The sequence below is a fragment of the Perca fluviatilis genome, chromosome 3 (assembly GCF_010015445.1).
Source record: "Perca fluviatilis chromosome 3, GENO_Pfluv_1.0, whole genome shotgun sequence".
Lineage (NCBI taxonomy): Eukaryota > Metazoa > Chordata > Actinopteri > Perciformes > Percidae > Perca > Perca fluviatilis.
In genome coordinates this window covers 4,351,165-4,379,036 of record NC_053114.1, presented here as the reverse complement: position 1 = coordinate 4,379,036, position 27,872 = coordinate 4,351,165, and the positions used below count along the sequence as shown (strand labels likewise).

The 27,872-nt window shown below is 41.9% G+C and overlaps 1 protein-coding gene across 1 annotated transcript; it reads left to right on the top strand.

Annotated features, from left to right (window-relative positions):
- Window positions 1–3,738: 3,738 nt before the first annotated feature.
- On the top strand, window positions 3,739–27,539 carry znf507 (zinc finger protein 507). Its single transcript, XM_039794106.1, is given in 7 exon segments — window positions 3,739–3,803; window positions 3,805–6,085; window positions 8,691–8,808; window positions 8,957–9,065; window positions 20,403–20,507; window positions 22,934–23,068; window positions 26,605–27,539. Coding segments are annotated over 7 exon segments (3,288 nt in total). The 3' UTR covers window positions 27,080–27,539.
- Window positions 27,540–27,872: the final 333 nt, after the last annotated feature.

Below are 27,872 nucleotides of genomic sequence, written 5' to 3'. Positions count from 1 at the left end.
TTGTACCCTGGATCTCGTTCTTTCGGTCATGACCCAGCCTTCATGACCATAGGTGAGGGTAGGAACGAAAACTGACTGGTAGATCAAGAGCTTTGCCTTCTGGCTCAGCTCTCTTTTCGTCACAACGGTGCGATAAATTGAATGTAATACCGCACCCGCTGCGCCGATTCTCCGACCAATCTCCCGCTCCATTGTCCCCTACGCCTCGATATCCTGTCCATATATACTACAAACAGGATTGGTGACAAAGCGCAGCCCTGGCGGAGGCCAACCCTCACCTGAAACGAGTCCAACTTACTGCCGAGAACCCGGACACAGCTCTCACTGTGGTCGTACAGAGATTGGATGGCCCTGAGTAGAGACCCCCTCACCTCATACTCCCGCAGCACCTCCCACAGTATCTCCCGGGGGACCCGGTCATACGCCTTCTCCAAATCCACGAAACACACGTAGACCGGATGGACATACTCCCAGGCTCCCTCCAGGATCCTTGCGAGAGTGAAGATCTGGTCCATTGTTCCACAACCAGGACGGAATCCACATTGTTCCTCTTCAATCTGAGGTTCGACTATTTACAATTTTGAACCTGAAAATGAGCATAATATGAGCACTTTAAATTATTGTAATAACTGTAAAGAAGTTTACTGTATTGGTGTTTGACGCTTGTGTTTTTACTCTCAGTGTGTTCTGAGTGACGGTGTGTGTTGTCTAGATGAGGATTGTTAGTGTGTGGCTGCACTGAGCCTGTTCTGAGACGTGTGTGAAGAGTTGTGTTGCTGTGAATGAGTTTTGCAGCGGATGTGAACTGTTGAGCTCAGGTGATTGTTGGAAGTGCAGACTGTGGTTAGAGTTTTGCACATAGGCTTCAGTTGTGACCACTGTCATAATAATAATAATAATAATAATAATTATTATTATTATTATTATTATTATTATTATTATTGTTGTTGTTATTATATTACAGTTTTCCTCAACTGCTAAAACACAATTTCTGAAACCTTGCTCCATTTTCTGAAAACATTAAACACAAAATCTCATCTTCAAGCACTATTTAGGCTACAAAACCTCTGACTCCTCTCACAAAATGAGTTTTACCTGTGTTCAAAATCAAACAAATTGATATACACTGTCAAGCAGTTAGTAAACAATACACCAAAAAATAGAAAACACATTGTTCAAAACATATAGTTCTCATTTTTAACCTCAAAACAAATTTAATATTTTTTTGTCACTGTCCATGGGCAAGAACGTGGTCTATGACTGTTGCTCGATTGTCATCATATGTTTCCACTCTTTGTCTTTGTCTTCCTCTTCCCCTTCATCCTCCTCCTCCTCCTCCTCCTCCTCTTCCTCCCCGTCGCCCACCTCGTATACACACTCGTTCTTTCACTCGTCCTCTCACATTGTTTATCCATTCTCAGACTTTCTCCTTCCCACCTTCAACAACCTGTTTGCTCCCTGAACTGCCTTATATTGGTTGTGTCACATCATTGGAAACAAGTGAAATCAATTTTGAGTGGTCGTGTTCAATCAATTAAATGTGTTGTTATTGTTATTAAATGTGCGATATTGCACACTTTCTCAAACACTTGAAAGCACCGACAAGTCGTTCGAAAACGCGACGCGGTGTTTTACGAGCAGCACTTGAAGGCAGCATCAGACATCCTGTCAATCACCGGCTCCGCGTCGGTCACCTGACCCAAACTCCAAGTCACGTGACTGATATTCCATGCTCGCCATTTTGCAATGTGGGAGACAGGGAGGCCACTTTTTCTTTTTTTATGGCTAACGAATAAAACAGAGCAGTTTTATGTGTTGAGGACAAAGAGCGTCGAGCCGTTCCGTGTCAGTGAGTATATCTTTCATAAAACACAGCCACGACCTTCTCCGTCACACATTAACCGAAAAGAGCATTAAAATGCCCTTGTACATCCATGTGTGTGTGTGTGTGTGTGTGTGTGAGTGAGTGAGTGAGAGACTGCCAGCAGAGTGTGAGACTCGTCTGTCTGTCTGTCTGTCTGTCTGTCTGTCTGTCTGTGTGTGAGAAGCTAAGAGTGGGTGTCCTGCTGTCTTTTACTCATGTTTTTGTTCTTCACGTGAAAGTCTCTTTAGTGTCTCAGCACCTCCAGCATGGCAGCTAACGTTAGCCGGTTAGTTTAGAAGCGGTTGTCCGTTTGGAGGCAGAGCGAGTTGGGAGGCTGTGGGTGTGAAAAGTGGCTGTAATATTTTTAGATCCTGACATAACAGGTGCTCATCTGAGACTGGTTAAAGCACACGAGGGACTACACACTGACCACAGACCTATTCAAGCTCATGAAAAATGCGCCACATGTACTACAGCAGACCTAGCTTTTATCTATCAACAGTGACGGACTGAAGTTAGCTAGACCGTAAGTTGTTTATTTGGCAGCTGTCCATTGCTCGGCTAAGAAATAGAAGAATTCCGTTATTGTCGATGACTGAATTATTCTTAGATCCAGTGTTAATAACACTAGGCCAGTTTCTGTACCACATCATTCAGAATTAAGATGCAATTCATGCGTGTGGTAACCCCTTCTGCAAATGTGGATCCTGCTGTTTGTGAATAGTCCTAGAGAAGCAGAAGTTAGGGGAAAGAGGAAGGTCATTTGTGGTCTGAAAGTGAGAAGGAGGAAAGTTTTGGATTGGCGGAGATAGAGGGAAATCAACCATGAGTAATGACCATTTCCCCTTAACTGAGTTAGTAAACAGATGCACATGGTGCACACAAGGCTGTGGACCAGCAGTGACAACAGGGCTTTGCATGAGTGGGTTGAGCTGTAAGGCTTAGCATGGTGCTCATTTGGGCTACTTCCCTTTTCTTCTAAACAGCCAATCAGCTCACTAGACCTTTCGTAAATACTGTGGTACAAAGTGTCAAAATGTGTTTTTTTTTTTTAAAGGCATGCTTTCTTGAACAGATGGGAATAGTTTTCTTGAGAAAAGAACCATATATTTTAAATGGATGAAAAGTGCATTCAATTCCTTTTTACGTTTTATTAAATTAAATACAAAAAGAAATTGTGTTTTGCAGTAGTGTAAATTATGGTAAATTGCGTTGGGAACCGGAGGGTTGTTTGTTCAAGTCCCAGTTCACCTCCTGGAACTCCTCGAACCCCCTACTGCTCGGGGCGCCTTTCCATGGGCAGCTCCCTCACTCTGACATCTCTCCATTAGTGCATGTAGAGGTACTGAGCATGTGTGTATGTTCAGGCCTGTGTGTAATAACAACTGAGTGAAAACATGTAATTTCCCCTTGCGGGATTAATAAAGTATGCAAATATTATTATTATTATTATTATTTGATTAATTCAAGTGAACAAAAACATGTAGACTATTGACAGCATCCAGAAATGTGTTAATTGAATAACTTTGAATTTTGGACTGGACAAAACTAGCAATTTGAAGAAGTCACTGTGGTCTCACTTTTCACTGTTTTCTAGTATTACACAGATGGAATGAATAAGTGGGGGGGAAAGAAATATAGGGCAACTGTAGAGAGAATTTATTTTTTCTAAAGAGCATGCTATCCTTCATTTAAAAAAAAGAATTGTTTGTTGTGTGTCCCCCTGACCCCATTCTGGATGAACATTTTGATATTGAACTTAAAATCTCTGTATAGTAAGGGATAAGGCTACATCTGTTTAAATCTAGTGTACCATGATATAGCACCAACCAGTTCACATGGCTATTTCTTTCTCCCCTGCTGTCTGCCAGGTCATGGAGGAGATCAGCAACGTAGCTGTACTCCACACACACTCCTCCACCGCTGCTGCTGCCTCCTCTCACCCCCACCCCGTCGGCCCTGGGATCCCTCTCTGAAGCCCAAGCCCAGCGAGAGGTAGAGGGCATCGCCTCCCAGAGTCTCCAACAGAAACAAGCTGCGGATTCTCTCATCCAGGTCATCGAGAAGCTCAGCAAAATCGTAGAGAAGCGGCCCCAGCGCCGCTGCACCTTGGCGGGACAGAAAAGAGCCTCCGCTGCAGGGGGGGGAGCAGCCGACGAGGGGGCGAGGGGGAGCGGAGGAGTCTCTCCCTGCAAGAAAATTAAGAGGAACTGTAAGGGCCAGGAGAGCGCCGAGGAGGTGCGATTAGACGGCAGCGCTCTGTCTTCGCCCGTGTCGGGTGACGGTAACAACAACAACACTCCCTCCACAATAACGGAGGTAGCGGGCGACTACAAACGGACCGTGACGTGCTACCAGTGCAGCATGTGCCCCTACCTCTCCCAAACGCTGCCGTTGCTCAAAGAGCACCTGAAGCAACACAACGAGCAGCACAGCGACCTCATCCTCATGTGCTCCGAGTGTCGCTTCTCCTCCAGAGACCAGGCGGAGCTGGAGGCCCACGTCAGGCTGCACTACGACAGCAAGGCGTCGGATGCCTACAGCGAGGGCAAGGAAGACGTTTTCAGAAAGCGGGATGGGGACTGGACCCGGAGCGTTGGCAGCGTGGGAGCCGAGGTGATGAAAAACTCAGCGGACGCTTCCGAGGAGCTGACGCAGAAGAAGAAATGGTACAGCTACGAGGAGTACGGCCTGTACCGCTGCCTGATCTGCAGCTACGTCTGCAGCCAGCAACGAATGCTTAAGACCCACGCGTGGAAGCACGCCGGCCTGGTCGACTGCTCGTACCCCATCTTCGAGGATGAAGACGGGGCCACCGCGAGGAGAGAGGCCCAGGCTGCGGCTAACACCGCCGCGACCCGAGAGGAAATAGTTGTTCTTTCCCCGGTGCTTCAAGACAAAAGCCTGCAGAAGCTGCCCGCCGCCTTCAAGCTCCAGCTCTGCGTACCGATGGCGGTCGAGAACAAACGGGACGCGTCGAGTCATACGGCTTCCGAGCTCAACGAAAGTCCAGAAGCGGCAGAGGAAGAGGAGGAAAGCGTGTACCCCGTGAAAGACCTGAGCCCCGAGGAGCCCATGGTGGAGGTGCAGGTGACGTCCGAGTCCGAGGTGGAGATGGGTAGTCACCACGATGGCGCCTCCGTCGCGGACAGCTTGCTGTCATCCGCTCAGAAGATTATCAACAGCAGCCCCAACAGCGCCGGCCACATCAACGTGATTGTGGAGCGCCTTCCTTCGGCGGAGGACTCGGTCATGGCGACCAAACCGCTTCTCCTCAGCCCAGACATGGACAGGGGCAAGAACTTACTGGATGCAGAGGGGGGAGAGCGGTTCTGTGCGGGAGCTGCAGAGGATGAGGGCGTCCCTGGCTGCAGCGCGGGTAGCGCCGCTGACAGCCGGCCATCAGGAGCTGATATCAAATCCTCTGCGTCCGCTATGGCTAGCGACTCTCCACGGGATGAGAACATTCCCCCAGCCGGTCGCAAGAGGACCCATTCTGAGTCTCTCCGCCTGCACTCTCTGGCGGCCGAGGTCCTGGTAGCTATGCCGATGAGGACCCCGGAGCTCGCCGCCTCCAGCTCCAAGGTAAGTCTGAAGACCGTCGCAGCCCAGGCGCCGAGCCCCAACACAGGCCAGAAACTGGTAGAGGTGACCACGGCCTCCGACGCCGAGACGACCGCGGCTCTACTGGACTTGGAGCTACACGGCGAGGACACAGGGGGAGGTTTGGGCTCCCTGTGCCTGGGGGAGGGAGACGAGGAGGGCCCCGCCGCCAAAGCCGGCATCAGCCTGTCACTGCTCACCGTCATCGAACGGCTCCGAGAGCGCTCGGACCAGAACGCCTCGGACGAGGACATCTTAAAAGAGCTCCAGGACAACGCGCAGTTCCAGAACGGAGCCGTGGTCGCGGGAAGCGGGGCCGGGAGCTACATGTGTAGCATCCCCGGAATGGACGCGTTGGCCGCCTCTCCCGACGGCGGTCTGGTGGACTACATCCCCGGCAGCGACAGGCCATACCGGTGCCGCCTGTGTCGCTACAGCAGTGGCAACAAGGGCTACATCAAGCAGCACCTGCGGGTGCACAGGCAGAGGCAGCCGTACCAGTGTCCCATCTGTGAGCACATCGCCTCGGACAGCAAGGACCTGGAGAGTCACATGATCCACCACTGTAAGACCAGGATGTACCAGTGCAAACAGTGTCCAGATGCCTTTCACTACAAGGTGAGGCGACTCAACTCTCACATGCTGCTTTTAATCCTGTCATTTTATATGTAATCCAGTAATCAGATTACTTCAATTGTATATTATAATGTTAAGTTTTGGAATCCATTGAGGTTGCTGTAGTCTGAACTAGCGTGCGCCATATGAGGAAAATGTGCGATAACGTTGTTGAATATCGCGATAACGATGTAAACAGATATTGAAGTGTGCGCAGTTGTGCATTTCACCTGCTTTCAGTATTCTGCCCAAATACAACAAATGTTTTGTTGATTTTAAAACAACTGAAAGGACAACATTTCCAAAATTCTTTTATTGAACAAAATGAACATTGAATAATGAATTTAATATAAAAGGCACCACTAAAAAAAAAAAAAAAAGGTTACACTTTAAAGTACAGTTTTCTCCTGGTATTTTCTTTCATATAACAGATCAAATCTCTGAGTGTCTTTCGTGATATGTCGCAGCCTTTCGCGATGTGTTCGTCGCGCCAGTTGATATCGATGACCGAAAAAAAACGGATATATTGTGCAGCCCAAGTCTGAACTACTCTCACGGTTCTTCATCTTGGTAGAATAGTTATGCAGGCCATGCTGAGCCACATACTGCATAGGGACATTGTTTATGGATTTGCAGTCAGAAACAATTAATAAAAACAAGATCCATAGTTATATTGTATTTCAGTTATATTCATTCACAGTTGTGCTCATAAGTTTATGAACCCATGCTAAAGTTGACTAAAAAGAGGAATAAAAAAAATCGTCTTTTGGAAATTGATCTTAATGCCTTAATTCAATTTTTTCTTGGTGAATGAATAATGTATCGTAAATAAATACAATGGGGAGAACAAGTATTTGATACACTGCCGATTTTTGCAGGTTTTCCTACTTGTAGTGTTTCCTAATGTAGAGGTCTGTAATTTTTATCGTAGGTACTCTTCAACTGTGAGAGATGGAATCTAAAACAAAAATCCAGAAAATCACATTGTATGATTTTTAAATAATTAATTTGCATTTTATTGCATGACATAAGTATTTGATCACCTACCAACCAGTAAGAATTCCGGCTCTCACAGACCTGTTAGTTTTTCTTTAAGAAGCCCTCCTGTTCTCCACTCATTACTTGTATTAACTGCACCTGTTTGAACTCATTACCTGTATAAAAGACACCTGTCCACACACTCAATCAAACAGACTCCAATCTCTCCACAATGGCCAAGACCAGAGAGCTGTGTAAGGACATCAGGGATAAAATTGTAGACCTGCACAAGGCTGGTATGGGCTACAGGAAAATAGGCAAGCAGCTTGGTGAGAAGGCAACAACTGTTGGCACAATTATTAGAAAATGGAAGAAGTTCAAGATGACGGTCAATCTCCCTCGGTCTGGGGCTCCATGCAAGATCTGCCCTCGTGGGGCATCAATGATCATGAGGAAGGTGAGTGATCAGCCCAGAACTACACGAGCTGAAAGTCCATATTGCCCAGCGACAGCCCCGAAACCTGAAGGATCTGGAGCATTGGGGCCCAAAATCCCTGCTGCAGTGTGTGCAAACCTGGTCAAGAACTACAGGAAACGTATGATCTCTGTAATTGCAAACAAAGGTTTCTGTACCAAATATTAAGTTCTGCTTTTCTGATGTATCAAATACTTATGTCATGCAATAAAATGCAACTTAATTAATTAAAAATCATACAATGTGATTTTTCTGGATTTTTGTTTTAGATTCCGTCACTCACAGTTGAAGAGTACCTATGATTAAAAATTACAGACTTCTACATGCTTTGTAAGTGGGAAAACCTGCAAAATCGGCAGTGTATCAAAGACTTGTTCTCCCCACTGTAAATGTTCTTCCTTAAAATACAGGGGGCTTAAGTAAGTACACCCCTATGTTAAATTAGAGCTTGAGATTGGCATGGGGTACTTTCCATAAAATCATCTCTCAATGCAAATCAAACCAGCTGTTAGGCTAACTGAAATAAAACCATGCCAATCTCTAGGTATGGTGAAGGGTATGTGATGATGTTGGGCTATTTTAATTCCAAAGGCCAAGGGAACTTCATCAGGATGCATAGTATCCTGGATCCATGAAATAACTGGCCTTTAAAAATAAAAATCTGCCTGCTTCTATGGGAATTTAACATAGGGGTGTACATGTATTTATGATACATAATTCATTCACAGCAGGCCCTTTAGTGATGAGACTTTGGAACCATTAGCAGAGCCCTGCCGGAGGATCTCGGGCATTGGACCGGCTCGTAGGGAGTTAGCAAATCACAGATATAGGCCGGAGCCTGACCGTTCAGGGCTTTAAAAACAAGTAGTAAAATCTTAAACTCAATTCTAAAACTCACTGGGAACCAGTGAAGTGCAGCAAGTATTGGTGTGATGTGGTCTATGTCATTGTCTGACCAGTGCTCAATCCTCTTTATTTATTAATTTTTTGGGGGAAATTCAAACCTGGTTTGGTTTGAATTTTTGTTTCCTGACAGATCCTAAGTTGGCAGAAAGTATTTATGAAAAGCTGTTTTGAATGTCACGTGCATGTTTAGTCATTTCTTTGTGTAGAAATCCTATTGTGTGTGTGTGTGTGTGTGTTTTCTTTGCTTAGAGTCAGTTAAGAAATCACGAAAGGGAGCACCGCAGCTTCAGTGGGGACATGGCCGCCCTCACACCAGTCACTGAAACAGTGGCCATAGTGGAGGAAGCTGAGCGGGTAACCGATGAAGGTAAGACGTGTTATGTTTACTAGCCAACACTCATCATACTCCTTAATCAGAGCTTTCGTCCATGCCACTGTTCTTCTGTTGCCACATATTGCCACATGCTTTTTGTCTGTGTTTGCAGGAAGTTGTTCATTTGTTTACTTGATTACAGAATGCGGTATGCAGAAGATGTATAAGTGCGATGTGTGCGACTACATCAGCTCTACATATGTCGGAGTGAGGAACCACCGTCGGATTCATAACTCTGACAAGCCTTATCGGTGAGTTGTTAAAGAAAAACTTTGAAATGCACCACTATCACATAAATGCAAGCCGTCGTAAGACCAATTCAGTGTAGTCTATAGCCACGACGTTCCACCTCGGGGATTGTTCAGGTGCAGCCGGAAATTCTGCCAGATGTCCTTCTTTTTGGCGGGACATCCGTTATGTTCTGCTTTCTTTGTGTCGGCGTTCTAAACTCCGGTGGATTTCTGAGGACTATGGTTAACTGCTCCTCAGATCTCTGCAGGGGAAATTGAGCCAGGTACCTAGACTAGTGGCGCTTTTCCATTACATGGTACCTGCTCGACTCGCCTCGACTCTACTCGCCTTTTTTGGTTTTCCATTACGAAAAAAAGTACCTGGTACCTGCTAACAGATACTTTTTTTTAGTACCACCTCAGTCGAGGTTCCAAGCGAGCTGAGGCGAGACGAGTGCGCAAAAAAAAAAAAAAAAAAAAAAAAAAAAAAAAAAAAAAAAAAAAAAAAAAAAAAAAAAAAAAAAAAAAAAAAAAAAAAAAAAAAAAAAAAAAAAAAAAAAAAAAAAAAAAAAAAAAAAAAAAAAAAAAAAAAAAAAAAAAAAAAAAAAAAAAAAAAAAAAAAAAAAAAAAAAAAAAAAAAAAAAAAAAAAAAAAAAAAAAAAAAAAAAAAAAAAAAAAAAAAAAAAAAAAAAAAAAAAAAAAAAAAAAAAAAAAAAAAAAAAAAAAAAAAAAAAAAAAAAAAAAAAAAAAAAAAAAAAAAAAAAAAAAAAAAAAAAAAAAAAAAAAAAAAAAAAAAAAAAAAAAAAAAAAAAAAAAAAAAAAAAAAAAAAAAAAAAAAAAAAAAAAAAAAAAAAAAAAAAAAAAAAAAAAAAAAAAAAAAAAAAAAAAAAAAAAAAAAAAAAAAAAAAAAAAAAAAAAAAAAAAAAAAAAAAAAAAAAAAAAAAAAAAAAAAAAAAAAAAAAAAAAAAAAAAAAAAAAAAAAAAAAAAAAAAAAAAAAAAAAAAAAAAAAAAAAAAAAAAAAAAAAAAAAAAAAAAAAAAAAAAAAAAAAAAAAAAAAAAAAAAAAAAAAAAAAAAAAAAAAAAAAAAAAAAAAAAAAAAAAAAAAAAAAAAAAAAAAAAAAAAAAAAAAAAAAAAAAAAAAAAAAAAAAAAAAAAAAAAAAAAAAAAAAAAAAAAAAAAAAAAAAAAAAAAAAAAAAAAAAAAAAAAAAAAAAAAAAAAAAAAAAAAAAAAAAAAAAAAAAAAAAAAAAAAAAAAAAAAAAAAAAAAAAAAAAAAAAAAAAAAAAAAAAAAAAAAAAAAAAAAAAAAAAAAAAAAAAAAAAAAAAAAAAAAAAAAAAAAAAAAAAAAAAAAAAAAAAAAAAAAAAAAAAAAAAAAAAAAAAAAAAAAAAATGATATCAGGCACACCCCAGAGTGTCAAAGTATATGGGAGAGGTACCACTTTTAATTTGGGTATGACGTCTAGACCAAAAAGCATGGATTTCAAGCGTTTCTTCAGCCACTTATTTCTACAACAGTCGAGAACCCTTTTGCAATTATGTAAGCACATAATGTAATCCGAAAACTGATTAACTGATTAAATTCTGTCTGGAATGGACATTTCTAAGTGACGCCAAACTTTTGACCGGTAGTGTAAAGGTAACCGAGGAATCTCAGAGCCATAAACTGTATAACAGACTGGGAGGAGCCCTCAACATGTTATTCCTGTAATAGTGCTGCACTGTCAACACTGACCGCCTTCCGTCAACACTAGTAATGGTGCGTTCCATTTACCCCGCTACTCGGAAGCCAGAGGTGGGAATGACGTCACACCCGAGTTGAATGCGTTCCATTTACAAGTCGGATGTTCATTGTTTTCATTAGCTCTAGCCAGGTTAGCCATTGTTAGCAATGCCAGTTTATAACAACGCATTATGCTGTTTTTTTTGTGTGCATTAACTAGTGCTGTCAGTTAAACGTGTTATTAACATCGTTAACGCAAACCCATTTTAACAGCGTAATTTTTTTTATTGCGAAATTAACATTCTTTTTGGCCTAGCAAACTTTGTTTTCACATGCTGTTGCAACAACTAGTAACGTTAGAAAAACTACAACACCACACCGGATCGAGCTAGACCAGAAACAAAACAGGCACGCCGCACACACTTGTTTGGGCTCGCGAGCCGGCCAAAGAGTAGCAGGCTAACGTTAAGCTTTGAGTCGATGGCGAGCGCCAGATGGCAAAATGGATGCCAATAAAATTCTGAATGGAAAGTTTACTTTTAAAAAGTTGCCAAATGGTTCCATTGACAAGACCAAAGTGATCTGTGTGTTTTGTCGTTGGGAACTAAGCTATCATTGCAGCACGTCCAGTCTGAAATACCACCTGATGGCCAAACACACAGCTGATGCAAATTCTCTGCCCCCCCGTCACAGCCAGTCGACAAAAGCACAAAGCAAGCCGATCCACTTTTCCATGTTGATAAGAGCATTAAAATGAGAAAAAATAATGGGACAAAAAGAAATCAAGGGACATGACATTAATGCAATTAATCGCAATTAAATATTTTAATCGTTTGACAGCACTAGCATTAATACACCATAGCAACATGTCCACAGATAGTAGCTGGACAGGACTGTGTGTACGACCGATTTCATGAGACACAACTAGACCGAATTACTTATAACTATGTTACTACAGCTTTCATTACTTTTGATGCACATGGGGCATCCATGTTGGATTTTGAGCTCGGGCTACTCGAAGTTTGTCCGAGTTCCCGAGCTCAGAAATCCGAGGTCAGGAGGCGTGTTTCCGACTTTGACCTCGAAAAATCCGACTTCCGAGTACAAATGGAAGGCAGTTCATTTGGACCTGTATTCACCAGTGACCAACAGGGCCAAAGGGGGGTTAAAACCCTGCGTCTGAACCAGGTAATAAAGAAGATAACATTTAGTTAAAGAAACATTTGTCACAATAAGAGTTGATGGCCGTACAGCGTACATAATTAGAACATACCAAGATACACATTCTTGAATTCTACCAGCTAGATAATGACCCCCTGGATGTTTTTGCACATCGCCGTTTTACTAATCAATAAGAGAGAGACGGTGCAATGAAGAATGTGTGAGTCATCCCTTCACAGCGGTTTATAATTTGGGTGCAGGAGAATTAAGCCATGTAAATTATTGAGTTATTATGTAAAAAGTGCACGACCGTAATACATCATTTATCACGTGCACATGCTTCGTAATCGCAGTCCGTTTAATACTTGTGAAAACTGCCCGTGTTCAAACGTGCCGTTTCAGCTCTTGACCGATGAGCAAGCCTGAATTCAGTTTCAGTGATTTCGAGAACCAATTTTTAGGTTTTTGTTTTTTTCTGCTTTGTCATCGCTTCAGGTATGTAACATGAGCAGGTGCTTTCATGAGGATGTATTTCAGTGATCAAAATGATCCTCACCGTAATCAAAGTAAAAATTATTAACAAAGTCCCAACTGTCACAGGAACACATTAATTCCTTGTTCTTTTATTTAACAATATACCTAAACTTGGGCTTCATGTACTGTTGATATAATACAGTATATTTCACTAAAGGTTTTTGGGTAGTATTGTTGTTTTTACAGTTTTTATGATCACTGGGACAATACATATTCTAGCTTTATCCTGGACATGGTTTGTGTTCTGTTCTTCCTACTTTTAAAAGCTTTGGATTTTGTTAATTGTCTTATCATACCATGTGTTTGCACTCCTACCGTTTTATTGTTTGACGTGTTAATGATAGATGCAAAAATGACGTATGACAGTTGGCTATTCCGACAGTGCGTTAATGAAGTAGATGCTAATCTGTAGTTTTGGAGACTGATTAATTATTTTGCACACGTGATCCTGCCTTTGGACTGTAAGCTTTACATCACTTTCAGATATTTTTTTATCCTTCGTTTTCTTTCCTACGTATTGGAGGTAAAACTTAAATGTGTGGCAAAAACATTGGCACTAGCTTTAGGTGAATAGAACAATTTCAACAGTTCCAATATAACTTCTGTGTAGAGATGGGCAATATATCGATATTATATCGTGATAGGAGACTAGATATTGTCTTAGATTTTGGATATTGTAATATCGTGATATGACATAAGGGTTTTTTCCTGGTTTTAAAGGCTGTGGTACAGTAAAGTGATGTACTTTTCTGAACTCACCAGACTGTTCTAGCTGTTCTATTATTTGCCTTTTCCCCACTTAGACATTATGTCCACATTACTGATGATTATTTATTTAAAATGGAAATGTGAAGATATTTTGTTAGAGCACCAATTGTCAACCCTAGAATATCGCCGCAATATCGATATTGCGGTATTTGGTCAAGAATATCGTGATATCTGATTTTCTCAATATCACCCAGCCCTACTTCTGTGCTTCTTCTATGTTGTGTGTAGTAATGTCAATGTTCAGTGAATATTGCATTTTCCGATTTCACTTCCTGTTTCAGGCAGAGCGAGCTAACCAAATAGTTGCCAGTCAATGAGCCTGGCCTCCTAGGTGCTGGTTCCCATACGAGTGGCTGAGCTGTACGTGTCATCTCAGAAAGGGCCACTAGATGGCAGTGCATGCCTGATAATGCTCAGACCAGCACAGTGAGCTCAGGGTGTAGGCACAGTCACACTTTCTCCCCCCACTCTTACCCACTCTTACTCTGTATTAGCACTCGGCCTTTATATTAACACAAAGCTGCCATGAGGTGTGGACGCCTACGGGTGTTTGCGTCAGCTTTCTTAACAGTGTGCTGTCACCTGTGCTCTAAGGTCAGATGTACATACAAAAATTCACACACACACACACACACACACACACAGGATTTCTTTCTGCTCTGAAAAAGGTCAGCTGGCATCTAATTGCTGTTTCTAACCAGAATCGTCGACCATTCTGTTGACAAAAGCTACGAGAGCAAAAGTAGAGTTGGGAAATATTGGATGATCCAGATATAAATTTTCCGACAGGTACACTTACATTGGTGGAAACAAGAGAGCATTCAAACTAGGGCTGGCCGATATGGTAAAACTCAAATATCACAATATTTATTTTTAGTTTTCTGTTGCTCAATGTTAAACCTACATTGTGTAATGTTTTGAGTTTCTTTCTTAGCAAAAAAGATATGTGCTCATTCATATGTAATTACTTCCACCAACTAATCAAAGTATTCTCATAAGCGTAGAATCTGCCATTCGGAATCATTCAGAAAAAATACGAGCGACTCGCTCCAATGACTGCCGCCATGTAGCGCCTCCATCTTTAAAATAATTAGCCAAAGAGGGACATACCTCCGCCTTTCATTAAAACGACAACGCAACAGGCAAAGCAACAAGACCAAAGTAAATACTGGAGTGGCTAGAACAGCTGCGTGTAAACGATGGAGACCGCTAATTTTGGGTTCGGCCACCGTAGGAAAAGGGGTAGAAAGTAATATTCAGTTGGTTGTCATATACAATTTCATCGCTAGATGGGAGAAATTCTTACACAATGTAGCTTTAAGCTGTAGAGTGGGTGTGGGTGTGTAATTTTACTGTGTAGTTTAATTGAACAAAGTTTTCTTTTATGTCGCTTTTGTACAAAGCACATAGTGTTACATTGACTTGTATGAAATGTGCTATAGAAATAAAGTTTGATTGATTAAAGGGTTGACTATTAGAGCTTTCGCAAAATATTTACACAATGAGTGTTTTGATAATTAATCATCAATAATGTGGCTATAATGATTAAGTAGGTAAAGGCAAATGATAGAAGAGCTAGAACAGTCTGGTAAGTTCAGAAAATGTCATCACGTTACTGTAATGTAGCTTTTAAGACCAGGGAAAGTCTAAGAGGATATCCCGACTCATATCACCATATTGATATATCGATATGTTGCCCAGCCCAACTTCAAACTTAGACAACAAAGAAAAATAGTCTCATGGCCGAAAGCTCTGTTGCTGTTGTGTCGACATACTTGTTGTGTCCTTGTGCTTTCAGGACAGATTATATTATACATTAAATGCTGACATGCAAAGATCCTCTTTTTGCCTTTGCACATGAAGTGTGTGGCTCTATCAAACTATACATTGGAGGCTATTAATCCTGTAATGTAGACCTACAACATAATGACGTTAGAATAACCATTTACATGTGAATGGGATGTCAAATCTATCAGACTCACACTCAAGATGGTGTGCTACGTAGGTGTCAGGACCACTGCACATTTTCTGTAGCCTGGCACCGCCCTCCTACGTACTTCCACTCAATTTTCATTTCCCTTCAGTACTCCGTCTGGGTTTGCGGTATATTCTGGGGTTTTCTCCGGCCAAATATTTGGCGGTCCAATCAGCGAACAGAGGGAGTGGCTGAGAACGATGACGTTGAGGCCGTGCGCTAATTTGAGTTGTAGTTCCGTAATGGCGGCGGAGAAAGATGCAAGCGAAGCCATTCGGTCCGTTGTAGCAATGCTGCCGAATATCCAGAAGTTAAAGCCCGAGCAAGACCAATCTTTGCTGAGTTGTGTTAGTGGCCATGATGTTGTGGCCCTCCTCTCCACGGGGTTCGGGAAAAGTTAGATTTTCCAGCTCGCTCTGTTAGTGGTGAAGGAGTTGGCTAAGGCTAACGCTAGCGATGCTAAGCCCAACGTCCCGACCAAAACGTTAGCGATTGGTTATGGCAGATCCAGAGTGGCTCTGGGCAGATCCAATAGTTTTAAACTTCAACAGAGTACCCGCCTTCAAGGAAGTTAACACTTGTCAATGGAGAGTGGCCAGACTCTCTGTACTAATGAAATGTACGAGAGTCTGGTAGGACCAGGCTACATTTTCTGTTGTTCTGGCTCTGTTCTCAGCGTATTGTATTTGAAATGAAACAAAGCCTTTCAGCTTTAATTGCAGTGCAGTAGGGTAATGACAGGCTACTGTTTTACTACGCCCAATGTGGATGTAAACTAAAATTAAAGCTGAACGTTAGCCCTTCACCCCAATAGTCATTGTTTTTATTTCAGATACAGTACAGAGCCAACACGACAAAAACTATGTCACTTTCAGACTGCACTGTATTTACAAGTAATGAAAACATTGTGTCACATGTACAGCCTCTCTTTCACAAAAAAAAGTGCTGCAATGTTTCACATTTCAGGTGTATGCACGGTGTCTTCAGGTACGATCCCATCCAGTGGTGGAAAAAGTATTCAGATCCTTTACTTAAAGGTCCTATGACATGCTGCCTTTTGGATGCTTTTATATAGGTCTTAGTGGTCCCCTAATACTGTATGGAGTCTCTTTTATATAGGTCTTAGTGGTCCCCTAATACTGTATCTGAAGTCTCTTTTATATAGGCCTTAGTGGTCCCCTAATACTGTATCTGAAGTCTCTTTTATATAGACCTTAGTGGTCCCCTAATACTGTATCTGGAGTCTCTTTTATATAGGCCTTAGTGGTCCCCTAATACTGTATCTGAAGTATCTTTGCTGAAATTCAGCCTCGGTGCAGAATTAGAGCCACTAGAGCCAGTCCCACAATGAGCTTTCCTTAGGACGTGCCATTTCTGTGTCTGTAGCTTTAAATGCTATTGAGGAGGAGAGAGGGGGGGGGGGGAAGGTGGAGGGTGGGGGTGTGGCCTTGACCAACTGTCATTCTTTGCTTGTTTGCAAGCCATGATATGTCTCTCTCATGGGCGGGCCAAATTCTTTGTGCGGGTAAAGCCGAGAAAGGGGAGGTAACCTTTCCCCTTATGATGTCATAAAGGGAAGATTCCAGATTGGCTCATCTGAGCTTTCATTTTCTCAAAGGCAGAGCAGGATACCCAGGGCTCAGTTTACACCTATCGCCATTTCTAGCCGCTGGGGGACCATAGGCAGGCTGGGGGAACGCATATTAATGTTAAAAAACCTCATAAAGTGACCTTTTCATTCCATGGGACCTTTAAGTAAAAGTACTAATTCCACAAAAAATAGAAATACTATATTACAAGTAAAAGTCCTGCATGGAAAATGTTACTTTAGTAAAAGTATGTAAGTATCATCAGGATACTCAATGCAGAAAAATCCTCACATTTTAGAAACTGGAGACGATCCAAACTGTTCTGTTGTTTTTAGATCTATGGTTCTGTCAATCAACTAAGTGTTTGATCATCTCTAATCATCTCAGCTGGACTTGTAGGCCGTTATATTGTTGGCTAGTTTAATTTATAAGAAAACATTGTGTTTTATAAACTACATCTATGTCTTTGTGTGCAAAAATCTTAATTTGTAAAATAACTAGTAACTAAAGATGTCCGATGAATGTATAGTGGAGTAAAAAGTACAATATGTCTCTGAAATTTAACATGCGCAAGTTTTGTTTTCCGTAGCGACCAACTTAATACCAGGCGCTCGTTGTGTTGCAGCCACGGAGCACACTAACTAAGCGACGCTCTAAAATGTGGCTTTATTTTACGTTGAAAAAGCTCGGTAAAACTGTAAACCACAATTGAATCAAAATAAAATGTTCCTCTGTGGCCCATTTCAACTCCGACCCTCAAAGAATTGGAATCAAGAATCGGTAGGAACCGGAATCGAAAAGAAGGATCGGTATTGGAATCAGAATTGTTCAAATCAAAACGATGCCTAACATATAGATAAACAATAGTTGTTATAATAATAATAATAATAATAATAATAATAATAATAATAATAATTGTTTTATATCTATGGCCCAACCCTACCTATTAAAGACCTCTTGTAGTAAAAGTTATGATAGAAGCAGGAATACAGTGCCCTCCACAATTATTGGCACCCCTGTTTAAGATGGGGTCATGGACTTCTAAAAATTCTCCTTTTTTTTATAAACAACATAGAACTCAAATGCAAAAAAAGAGAAAAATCCAACCTTTTATTTAAGTACATTACTTTGGTGTTTAAAAAAAAAAAACCGCATTTAGAAAAAGAGAACTTGAAATCATGTGTCCCACAATTATTGGCACCCCTAACAATTCCGCTGAAAAATTTAATAGATTTTTTTTTAAATATATTTTTCTGTAGTTGCTAAAGTTGGTCAGGGTATCTAGGAACTTTTAAATAGTAATTCATGACTTCCTGTTTCCCTGGGGTATAAATATGACGTGACACAGAGTCCTAATTCTCTTACCCATTTGTCAACATGGCAAAGACAAGAGAACACACAATTCAAGTAAGGCAGATGTGTGTCGACCTTCGTAAGTCAGGCAATGGCTACAAGAAAATAGCCACTCGCCTTAACTTGCCCGTATCTACAGTCAGAGGAATCATTAAGAAGTTTAAAACAACTGGAACAGTGACAAACAAGGCTGGAAGAGGTCCCAAGTTTATCTTACCACAACGCACAGTGAGGAGGATGGTAAGAGAAGTAAAAAAAAGTCCTAAGCTCACTGTCACAGAACTGCATCAAAGAGTGGCATCTTGGGGTCACGAAGTCTCAAAAAAAACCATCAGACGCTCTCTACATGCCAACAAGCTGTTTGGGAGGCATGCAAGGAAAAAGCCTTTTCTCACTAACACTCACAAACGTAAACGTCTGGAGTTTGCTAAGCGGCACTGGGACTTCAACTGGGATCGTGTGCTTTGGTCAGATGAGACTAAGATTGAGCTTTTTGGCAACAAACACTCTAAGTGGGTCTGGCGTAAAACAAAAGATGAGTATGCCGAAAAGCACCTTCACCACCGTGAAGTATGGTGGAGGATCTGTGATGCTTTGGGGCTGTTTCTCTTCCAAAGGCCCTGGGAACCTTGTTAGGGTGCATGGCATTATGAATGCTTTGAACTACCAAGACATTTTAAATAAAAACCTGATGGCCTCTGCCAGAAAGCTGAAGATGGGTCGTCACTGGGTCTTTCAGCAGGATAATGATCCTAAACATGTGGCAAAATCTACACAAAAATGGTTCAGCAGTCACAAACTCAAGGTCCTCCCATGGCCATCTCAGTCCCCAGACCTCAACCCAATCGAAAACCTGTGGGGTGAGCTAAAGAGGAGAGTGCATGAGAGAGGACCCAGGACTCTGGATGATCTAGAAAGATTGTGCAAAGAAGAATGGTCATAGATCCCTCTCTCTGTGTTCTCCAATCTTGTGAAATGTTATAGAAGGAGATTAAGTGCTGTCTTGTTGGCAAAAGGGGGTTGTACAAAGTATTAACATCAGGGGTGCCAATAATTGTGGGACACATGATTTCAAGTTTTTTTTTTTCTAAATGTGTGATTTTTTTTTTTTTTACCACCAAAGTAATGTACTTAAATAAAAGGTTGGATTTTTCTCTTTTTTTGCATTTGAGTTCTATGTTGTTTAAAAAAAAAAGGAGAATTTTTAGAAGTCCATGACCCCATCTTAAACAGGGGTGCCAATAATTGTGGAGGGCACTGTATGTAACATGAACCAAAACATTCAGGGGAAGATGTTCACAACTAGCCTGGTCCTACCAGACTCTGGTCCATTTCATTAGTACAGAGAGTCTGGCCACTCTCCATTGACAAGTGTTAACTTCCTTGAAGGCGGGTACTCTGTTGAAGTTTAAAACTATTGGAGGAGAGCCACAACATCATGGCCACCAACACTACTCAGCAAAGATTGTTCTTGCTCGGGCTTTAACTTCTGGATATTCGGCAGCGTTGCCACAACGGACCGCATGGCTTCGCTCGCATCTTTCTCCGCCGCCGTTGCGGAACTACAACTCCAACTAGCGTACGTCCTCAACGTCATCGTTCTCAGCCACTCCCTCTGTTCGCTGATTGGACCGCCAAAAATTTGACCGGAGAAAACCCAAGAATATACCACAAACCCAGACGGAGTACTGAAGGGAAATGAAAATTGAGTGGAAGTACGTAGGAGGGTGGAGCCAGGCTAGTTCACAACATAAAATTGGTAATATTAAAATAATGGTAATAATAATAAAACGTTTTAACATTTTTTTTGTTTTATATTTGCAAAGCAATGCATTACCTCATTCGGTCTATAGAAAATGAATCTAAACAGTGGCACTATATTGAAAACATGGTGTGGATGTTTTTTTCATGAATTCTTTGGTTGGTCAAATCCAAATCTTTCTAATATTGTAAGTTATCCTCACATGATCCAAGTGCAACTCTTTGTTTTGGCTGACTGTATTTTAATGCATGTGAGTCTGCAGACCTTGTACAGTGTTGGACTCTAAGCTAAAAAGCCAGTTTAATCTTTCAACCGCAACATCCAAAGTGCAACAGAGTAGACAATATTGTGATTTAAAGTGCCAGTTTCATCTCTCTTTTGCTGTAAAATCCTTTCAGGCTAAATGTGTAAAGAAGCAAAACGATGACCTCAAAGGGCCGCGGTAAACTAAACTCTATCTCCATGTTCTCATCTCTCCTTTCTCCTTTCTGCCAGGTGCTGTAGCTGTGATTTTGCCACCACCAACATGAATAGTTTAAAGAGCCACATGAGGAGGCACCCTCAGGAGCACCAGGCCGTGCAGCTACTGGAGCAGTACAGGTGAGAAATATGGCTGGGTTTTCAAAACAAAACGGATTCATCCGATTTAAATAGATTTTCATTTGAATGATCCAATATCGATTCATAAAATCCAGTCTAATCCAATGTCTGTATCATATGAAACCAGAAGACCTGGGGAATTGTAATTTCCCCACTGGGGATCAATAAACAGTATAAAAAAAAAAAAAGAATCCATCGGTATCAATGTCATGCTGGCTTGTCTGGAAGGGGGTTAAATGTCGCACCAAAGTTAGGCTACATTTTGGCGAGGGAAAAAGTGGCGTGGCGATTTTAAAACGGGTCCTTCTGTCACCTCCAGATATCTGAATTGAATGTCACTCGATACTCACCGACTGGAGAGTCTGTAGAACTGCACTTTATTGTGTGATCATGTGAAATAAAAAGGACATTAAAGGTGCAGTAGGTAAGCCTTATAAAACTAACTTTCTGTCATATTTGCTGAAACTGACCCTATGTTAGAGTAGAACTACATGAAGCAGGTAATAATATAATAAATCTGGCTCCTCTGGCACCACCTACAGCCTGTAGTACCATTTGCAAAAATCCACAGCTCCCTGTTCAGATGCAGCACTCATGGCTGGGGGGGGTGTCTAACTGCGTGTCAGTCACTGCTCATGCACACGCATTCATTCTCCCTTGTGGGGGGAGGGGCTTAGGAGATCGTTTTGGGCTTTAGCGGAAAGGGGGGAGGGACATAGAACATTGTTAAAGGAACACGCCAACTTATTGGGAATTTAGCTTATTCACCGTAACCCCCAGAGTAAGACAAGTCGATACATACCCTTCTCATCTCCGTGCGTGCTGTAACGCTATCTGACGGCTCCAGCATTAGCTTAGCCCAGCACAGATCCTGCAGGTAACTGGTTCCAACTAGCCTACTGCTCCCAATTGTGACAAAAGTGACAAAATAACGCCAACATGTTCCTATTTACATGTTGTGATTTGTAGAGTCACAGCATGTACAAATAACAACGTAACATGAGACATAGCCATCTTCTATCTGTAAACAAACCGGGAACTATATTCTCAGACAGGCTTGCTGCGAGCATATCACTCCGCCCAAGTACTATATTCTTCCGCCTGTGAATATAGTTCCCGGTTTGTTTACTGTTAGAGAGAGAGAGAGAGAGAGAATTGTGCACAACAATCAGCTGTTTTTCCGAAGGTATAGTCAATGCGTCAGCTTTTTAGATCAGATCGTGGTCACCACTTCATATTATCTTGTTTTTGGTAGTTGTTGTATTTGGTGTAGTTTCATCGTCTGTACGACTGATTTATTTTTGTCAGGTCCGCTTTGTGGAATGGATGATTAAGTTAGACTCCATGTCTACTTCTGTTGCCACTTCTGTTGAGATGCTAAAGTACTGACGTCGTGCTATTATCGTGGTAAGCTAGTTTGATTTTGCAGTAGACATACTGTACAGAGTTTTAGTTTTAATTACGTTTTAACTGATTCCAAACTTTGGACACTTTCTGTCATTTTCTCCAGCCTGTCTCTTCTCTTAGTCCCTCCCTATTTATGCTCTCTTTCTTCATTTTGTAATCTGCGCCGTCCGTCTTCATGGCGTGTGTCGCCAGCAGCGTCGGCCCGGTGTGCGACAGTAATAATCGTCCGTGCAGTAACACCGTGAGTGATACAACGTTGGTAACTTTGATTAAACGAAGCTTCGACGCAAATCATTTTGCATCAAGGTTTTTTAGTAATCAAATTATTGGAGTTACTCGAGGAATCGTTTCAGCCCTAGCGTTGTTACCATGACGCCGACTTGGGTTAAACATTGGGGTGCAAAAAAAAAAAGTGTAATGACGGGATGTGAGGAAACTGCGTGCTCCAACTGAGTTTGGGTTTTTGCTGTTTTTGGTAGTTAGCGCTAAAATAGCTTGCAGGCGTCTGTAGTGTTTCTGGGACCTTAACTGTACATTTGCAAAACACTGTAGCAGCGTCACATACCGGCCTAGCGCAATATTTTAAGCATTTTATTGGATTTTTTTCTTTCACCTTTTCATAACATGGGTTGTTTTACGATGAATCTGTTACCGCAGAATCTTCTCAGTCGGTGGGCTTGAGCTCTTTATCCTAAATGATATTTGCAACTTCAAGCGTTTTTGAATAGTTCATAAAGACCCAATCCATAATTCCTTTCATTTTGTGAAATGACTTTGCGAGTGTACTGTAAATCCCATTTCCTCACCCCACGCTTTGTCTCCGTCTCTCAAGCTCCGTATCCCCTGTGGAGCCTTGAGTCAGGATGATTCCTCTTGATAGAAAGTAGAGCGAAGGATTAGTCGAAAGTCAGTGCGCATATTAAATCAACTTCGACTTGATCCGCTCTCGCTCTGTTGCTCATCTTCTCTCATTTTGTCCCTTTATTTTTACCATCCCCCCCCCCCCTTCTCTCTTTCAGGTGCTCTCTGTGTGGCTATGTGTGCAGTCATCCCCCGTCACTCAAATCCCACATGTGGAAGCACGCCGGAGACCAAAACTACAACTACGAGCAAGTTAACAAAGCCATTAACGAGGCCATCTCCCAGAGCAGCCGGTAAACCCATCAACCTCGCGTACAGTGGTGTCTATAGTTTCTTTCAGGTTTCATTTTAGTACGGGAATTATGCAACATGACCCCCACACGAATTGCAACAGAAACTCTGTCATTTAATCTAGTCCACCACAGATTTCAAAATATTTTCGTTCACATTTTGTTCACACATTGTCACTTAAACACTAGTCTATATCCATGACGTTCCACTTCCGAGATTGCTCCGGTGCCGCCGGAAATTCTGCCGGATGTCCCTCATTTCGGCCGAATGTCCGTCACCTTCCTCTTTCTTTGTGTCGGCGTTCTAAACTCCGGTGGATTTGTGAGGACTGTGGTTAACTGCTCCTCAGATCTCTGCAGGGTAAATCCAGAGATCCAATCTAGCTAGCTAGACTCTCTGTCCAATCGGAGTTTTCTGTTGCACGACTAAAACAACTTTTGAATGTACACACGTTCCACCAAAACAAGTTCCTTCCCGAGGCTATTTTGCAGAGGCGCCAATGCTCCGTCCGGCACTTAGCACCACCCAAGACGATTGTGATTGGTTTAAAGAAATGCCAATAAACCAGAGCACGTTGGAGGAAGGTCTGGCAATGTGAGACTACCTAAACACCAATGCATTGGAAAATAGGTTCCAAGTGGAAAAATACTGAAACACCATTATGTATGCAAATTAGCACATATTTAATAAGATAATGCCTCATTTGACATAATAAAACGTAACTGTTCAGAAACTTGTAATACAAAAAAAATTGTCTTAATGTAAATCATCAACTTGGGGAGATTCGTGGTGATAACTGTTGGTTAAAATATTTTCTCTATTCACCTGTAGTGTCTCTCCTTAACATAGGCTGCAATGGGAAATGGTGGCATCGCTGATTTCAGTCTTTTTCAATACTTTCCACAACTCTTAGGACTTTTTATATGTTATAGAGGAGACGTTTATGAGTAATAAATATTTGTCAGATTTCCTGTTGCAATTTGTGCTAGATTCACCCCTTTTTTTTCTCTGAAAATGCTTGTACTATTTCTGTATTTGCAAATATCTACAGTATATCCACTGGCAGTACACTGTAGGTCCTTTTAAAACCCCTTGGAATAAGTACTTTATACATATGGTTCCACTACCATGCACCCGATACACTATCCCAGATTAGGAGCTGTGGGTGCTACTTTCCACAATATGTTCTTTCATCAGAGCTTGAATACAGCTAAAGCAGCAATATTCAATCTTATTGTGTACAGTTGTACACGTCTATAAATATTGCATTTTATCTGTGTCCCCTTTCAATTAACGCAAAGTACTGGATTCCTTTGATACTGGCGCTAAGGACCTCGATGCATTGAGATTGCAAATGTCGTGTGTCTTTGCTAGTTTAAGACTGACGCAGTTGTCCTGTCTAGCGCCCGCGTCGTTTAAATAGCGCAAAAAAACGCACCTGCACCCATCTTTGCACCCATGGGCGTGCTGGTCTTACAGGGAGGTGTGTTTAGGTGCAATCTTGGCGTATTGCTATCTTGAGGCAGCGGAAAGTGATTGCGCCATTGACCAACAAAAACCTGGTCTAAAGTAAATTACAGCAAATTAGTAAAATGCGCCTAGGCTCGTGCACAGCACGCACACACTATGCTTGTTACACACACACAGGGACTGTGTGCTGCTGCGTAGCACACAAACATGCAAAAGATTACAAATAAAAATATTACGGTGCAAATCCACCAAGGTCCAAACGCGCCTGGCTTTCAAAAGGAATGGGAGATGATCTCTGATTGGTTTATTGCATGTTACGCCCAAAACACACTAAGTAGTCTGTAGTCACTAAGTACAACCCTTTTGAACCATGCGACTGGCGCACAGACCCTTTTTCCTGCCGTCAAACTAGCAAAAGTGAATTTGTACACGCCCTAAACGCACCTGCGCCAGGCGCTTCACGCCGTGCGCTTAGATCGTGAAAATAGGGCCCTAAACTTATTTGATGCTAAAGCTGGCTGTCATACTCTAGTTTGTGGTTTTCTGAAGAACATATGGCATTAAGCTAATTACAAAGGTTGAACTTAACGTGTTCATTCCTCACTGTACTCCAATTACTAGTGGTGCCCAAATGCAGCTTCATGAACCATCAGTTGTTTTTGTTGCCCCAACTAGATGGCGCTCTTGGTTTAAAGAAAAAGGCTCAAGGAATGGCAAGTCGGTGTGCTTTCAACCCTTTGTTGGACAGAGAGCGCCATCTTTTGGGCTCCGAAAACTAAAACATATGCTTGACAAAGCTTCATTTGGAATCCCTACCAATTGCCAATAACTGCCAGCTGCCTTTTTAAGCTAATGTGATACCAATGATAAAGCTATGGTACTCCAGTTTGTGGGTTTCTGAAGAAAATATCCCATTCAGCTAATTACAAAGTTGTAAACATTAACATGTTCCTTCCTCACTGTACTGTGCGTTGGACGGTTCACGTCTCGCCGTCGTCCATTAATACCTGACAATGGACACCTCGTCGGACATTAACCCACTTATACCATGGTCACTTGCCAAATAACATATTTTTATAACATTAGTTCATATTTTAATTAGTTTTACAATCGAAATCTAAAGTTTATCCAAACAATAACTCTGTTTCCCTGGTTACGCCTGACGGTTTGACTAATACCTGGAACAATCATTCCCATCCATCAGGTTCTTATGCAATGCAAACGTTGTTCTCTCCACCAGGAATTAGGAAGAACCTTAGATACGACATGCCTCCCATAGCAACTGGAGATATTTATATAGTCCGCTCAGCTGATAGAACCCTTCAGTTTAGCTACGAGCCAGAAAGCTAACGTTATGCTAGCAAGATCCAAAGTCAATAACATTGTGTACAGTTGGCAATCAGTAAAACTAATTTGACAGTATGTTGAACAACAAGACAAGCTAGCTATCCAGCCATGTCATTGTCCCCAAAACAATATAACGACTTTTACAAAGAATTTGATCCGCGATGTGTAACGTTACTGTCGGCTGCAGCGGCGCAGCCTGAAGCAGCGAGCTGAACAGTGAACGGGATGTGAGATAACGTTATTCGCTGTGAATCAAAGTCAGTCCAGAGGGGCGGTAGAACTTACTTCTTGCAGCCTGTGTGTTTTAGTGCCATCCTGTGGTGTTCAGAGGACGATTTGGAAATAATAAATCCACATTTCCTTTTTGATTTAATGTAGCGCATTCATATAGAACAGTAAACAGTCAGTTTCCCCGAACTCCTTTAGTAGGTGTCCTACATCACTTTTTAATGGACACCCTGCAGCCAATCAGAATCGAGTATTCACCCAGACCATGGTATAATTACCAATACCTGCCAGCTGTCTTACAAATGCACACTGCATCACTGGGATAATAGACTATGGGCAGCAAGTAACTTTATACATCCAACAAATGTAAAAAAAAAAAATAATAACTAATAGTACACAATTAGAATACTGGGCCAACAATGCCCTGAGAGTGAGATTTTCGTTTAATCTTGCTCCCTCTGTTGTATTCTTGTTGGCGATTCCATCCTCTCAGAGCTCCTCAGAAGTTGTCGGCGGTGCTGGAGTCGGTGGCGGAGCGCCCCCTTGTGGCGGGCCAGCCCTCAAAGGACAAAGCAAAGGGCCCAGTGGATCCACTGCCAACACCCACATCAATGACGACGACCGCAGCAGCGGTAGCTGGTCTGGCTATGGACAGCTCAGCAGGCCTAAACACACCCACCACAGACCCTTCACAGTGGCCTTGGGAATCGGCAAGCCCGCAGGAGAAGAACCCTGCACGGCTCCAGCCTCAGTCCCAGAGCCAGCCACGCAGCGGCCAGGCCCCCGTCCCGGGCGCTGGAATGGAATACTGCGTGCTCTTGTTCTGCTGCTGTATCTGTGGCTTTGAGTCTACCAGTAAAGAGCGGCTAATGGAGCACATGAAGGAGCATGAGGGAGACATCATCAGCATCATCCTCAACAAGGAGCAGCAGGCAGAAGCACAGCCAGGCCTCCAAACAGCAGAGTGAGACCTGCCCTACCCCCCTCCCCCCTCCCTCTCTTTCTATAGAGAGGCAAAGTCCCTCCCGTTCCTGTGGACCACCATGGGACTTAATTCAGAAAAAACGTGTACGGTAGTGAATGTGGAGGGACTCGTTATTTTCTGATCCTGTTTTGGATAGAGCCATGGATTACACTTATAGAAGATAATTTTGCAAGTGAAGAAAGTCTCAGTTTGTCGTAGTACCACTCAGTTTTGCGTAGTAAACTACCGATCTCATGTCGTGCAAAATACGTCTCCTTGCTGGATGCTCGGCTTTCGTTCGATCTTTTTATCAGCTGGGAAGCGAAAGAACAAGCAAAGTCTGTCGCTCGTGTGAGTACAAGACAAAATGAAATAAAATATTAAACATTCTAAGCGAGAAATGGGCCGTGCAGTTGCTGAATCTGTCTTCATTTCAGATCGAAAAAAGGTCAGTTTAAAAGATTTTCGTCAGATTTTGAGAGGCGTTAGTCAGGCTCATCCCGCTCGTCATTTCCGGGTTAGCGCTCCACCAATCAGATTGGCCGGTGAGTCCGACTGTCCGCCTTCCGATTCAACATGTCAAATCGGCCCAAATGAAGGCCGACGGCTCCTCGGACTGATGACGGCACGGAACACACCAAACAGACTTGAGTCACCGACCTCGCCAGACTGTCCTTAAAGCGTCTTAAAGTGTTACCAAACTTTCTTGACTTGGAAAATTATCTTTTAAACTGACATCATAAGTGTAATTCATGGCTCAATTCAAACAGGATCAAAAGAATAATTAGTCTCTCCCC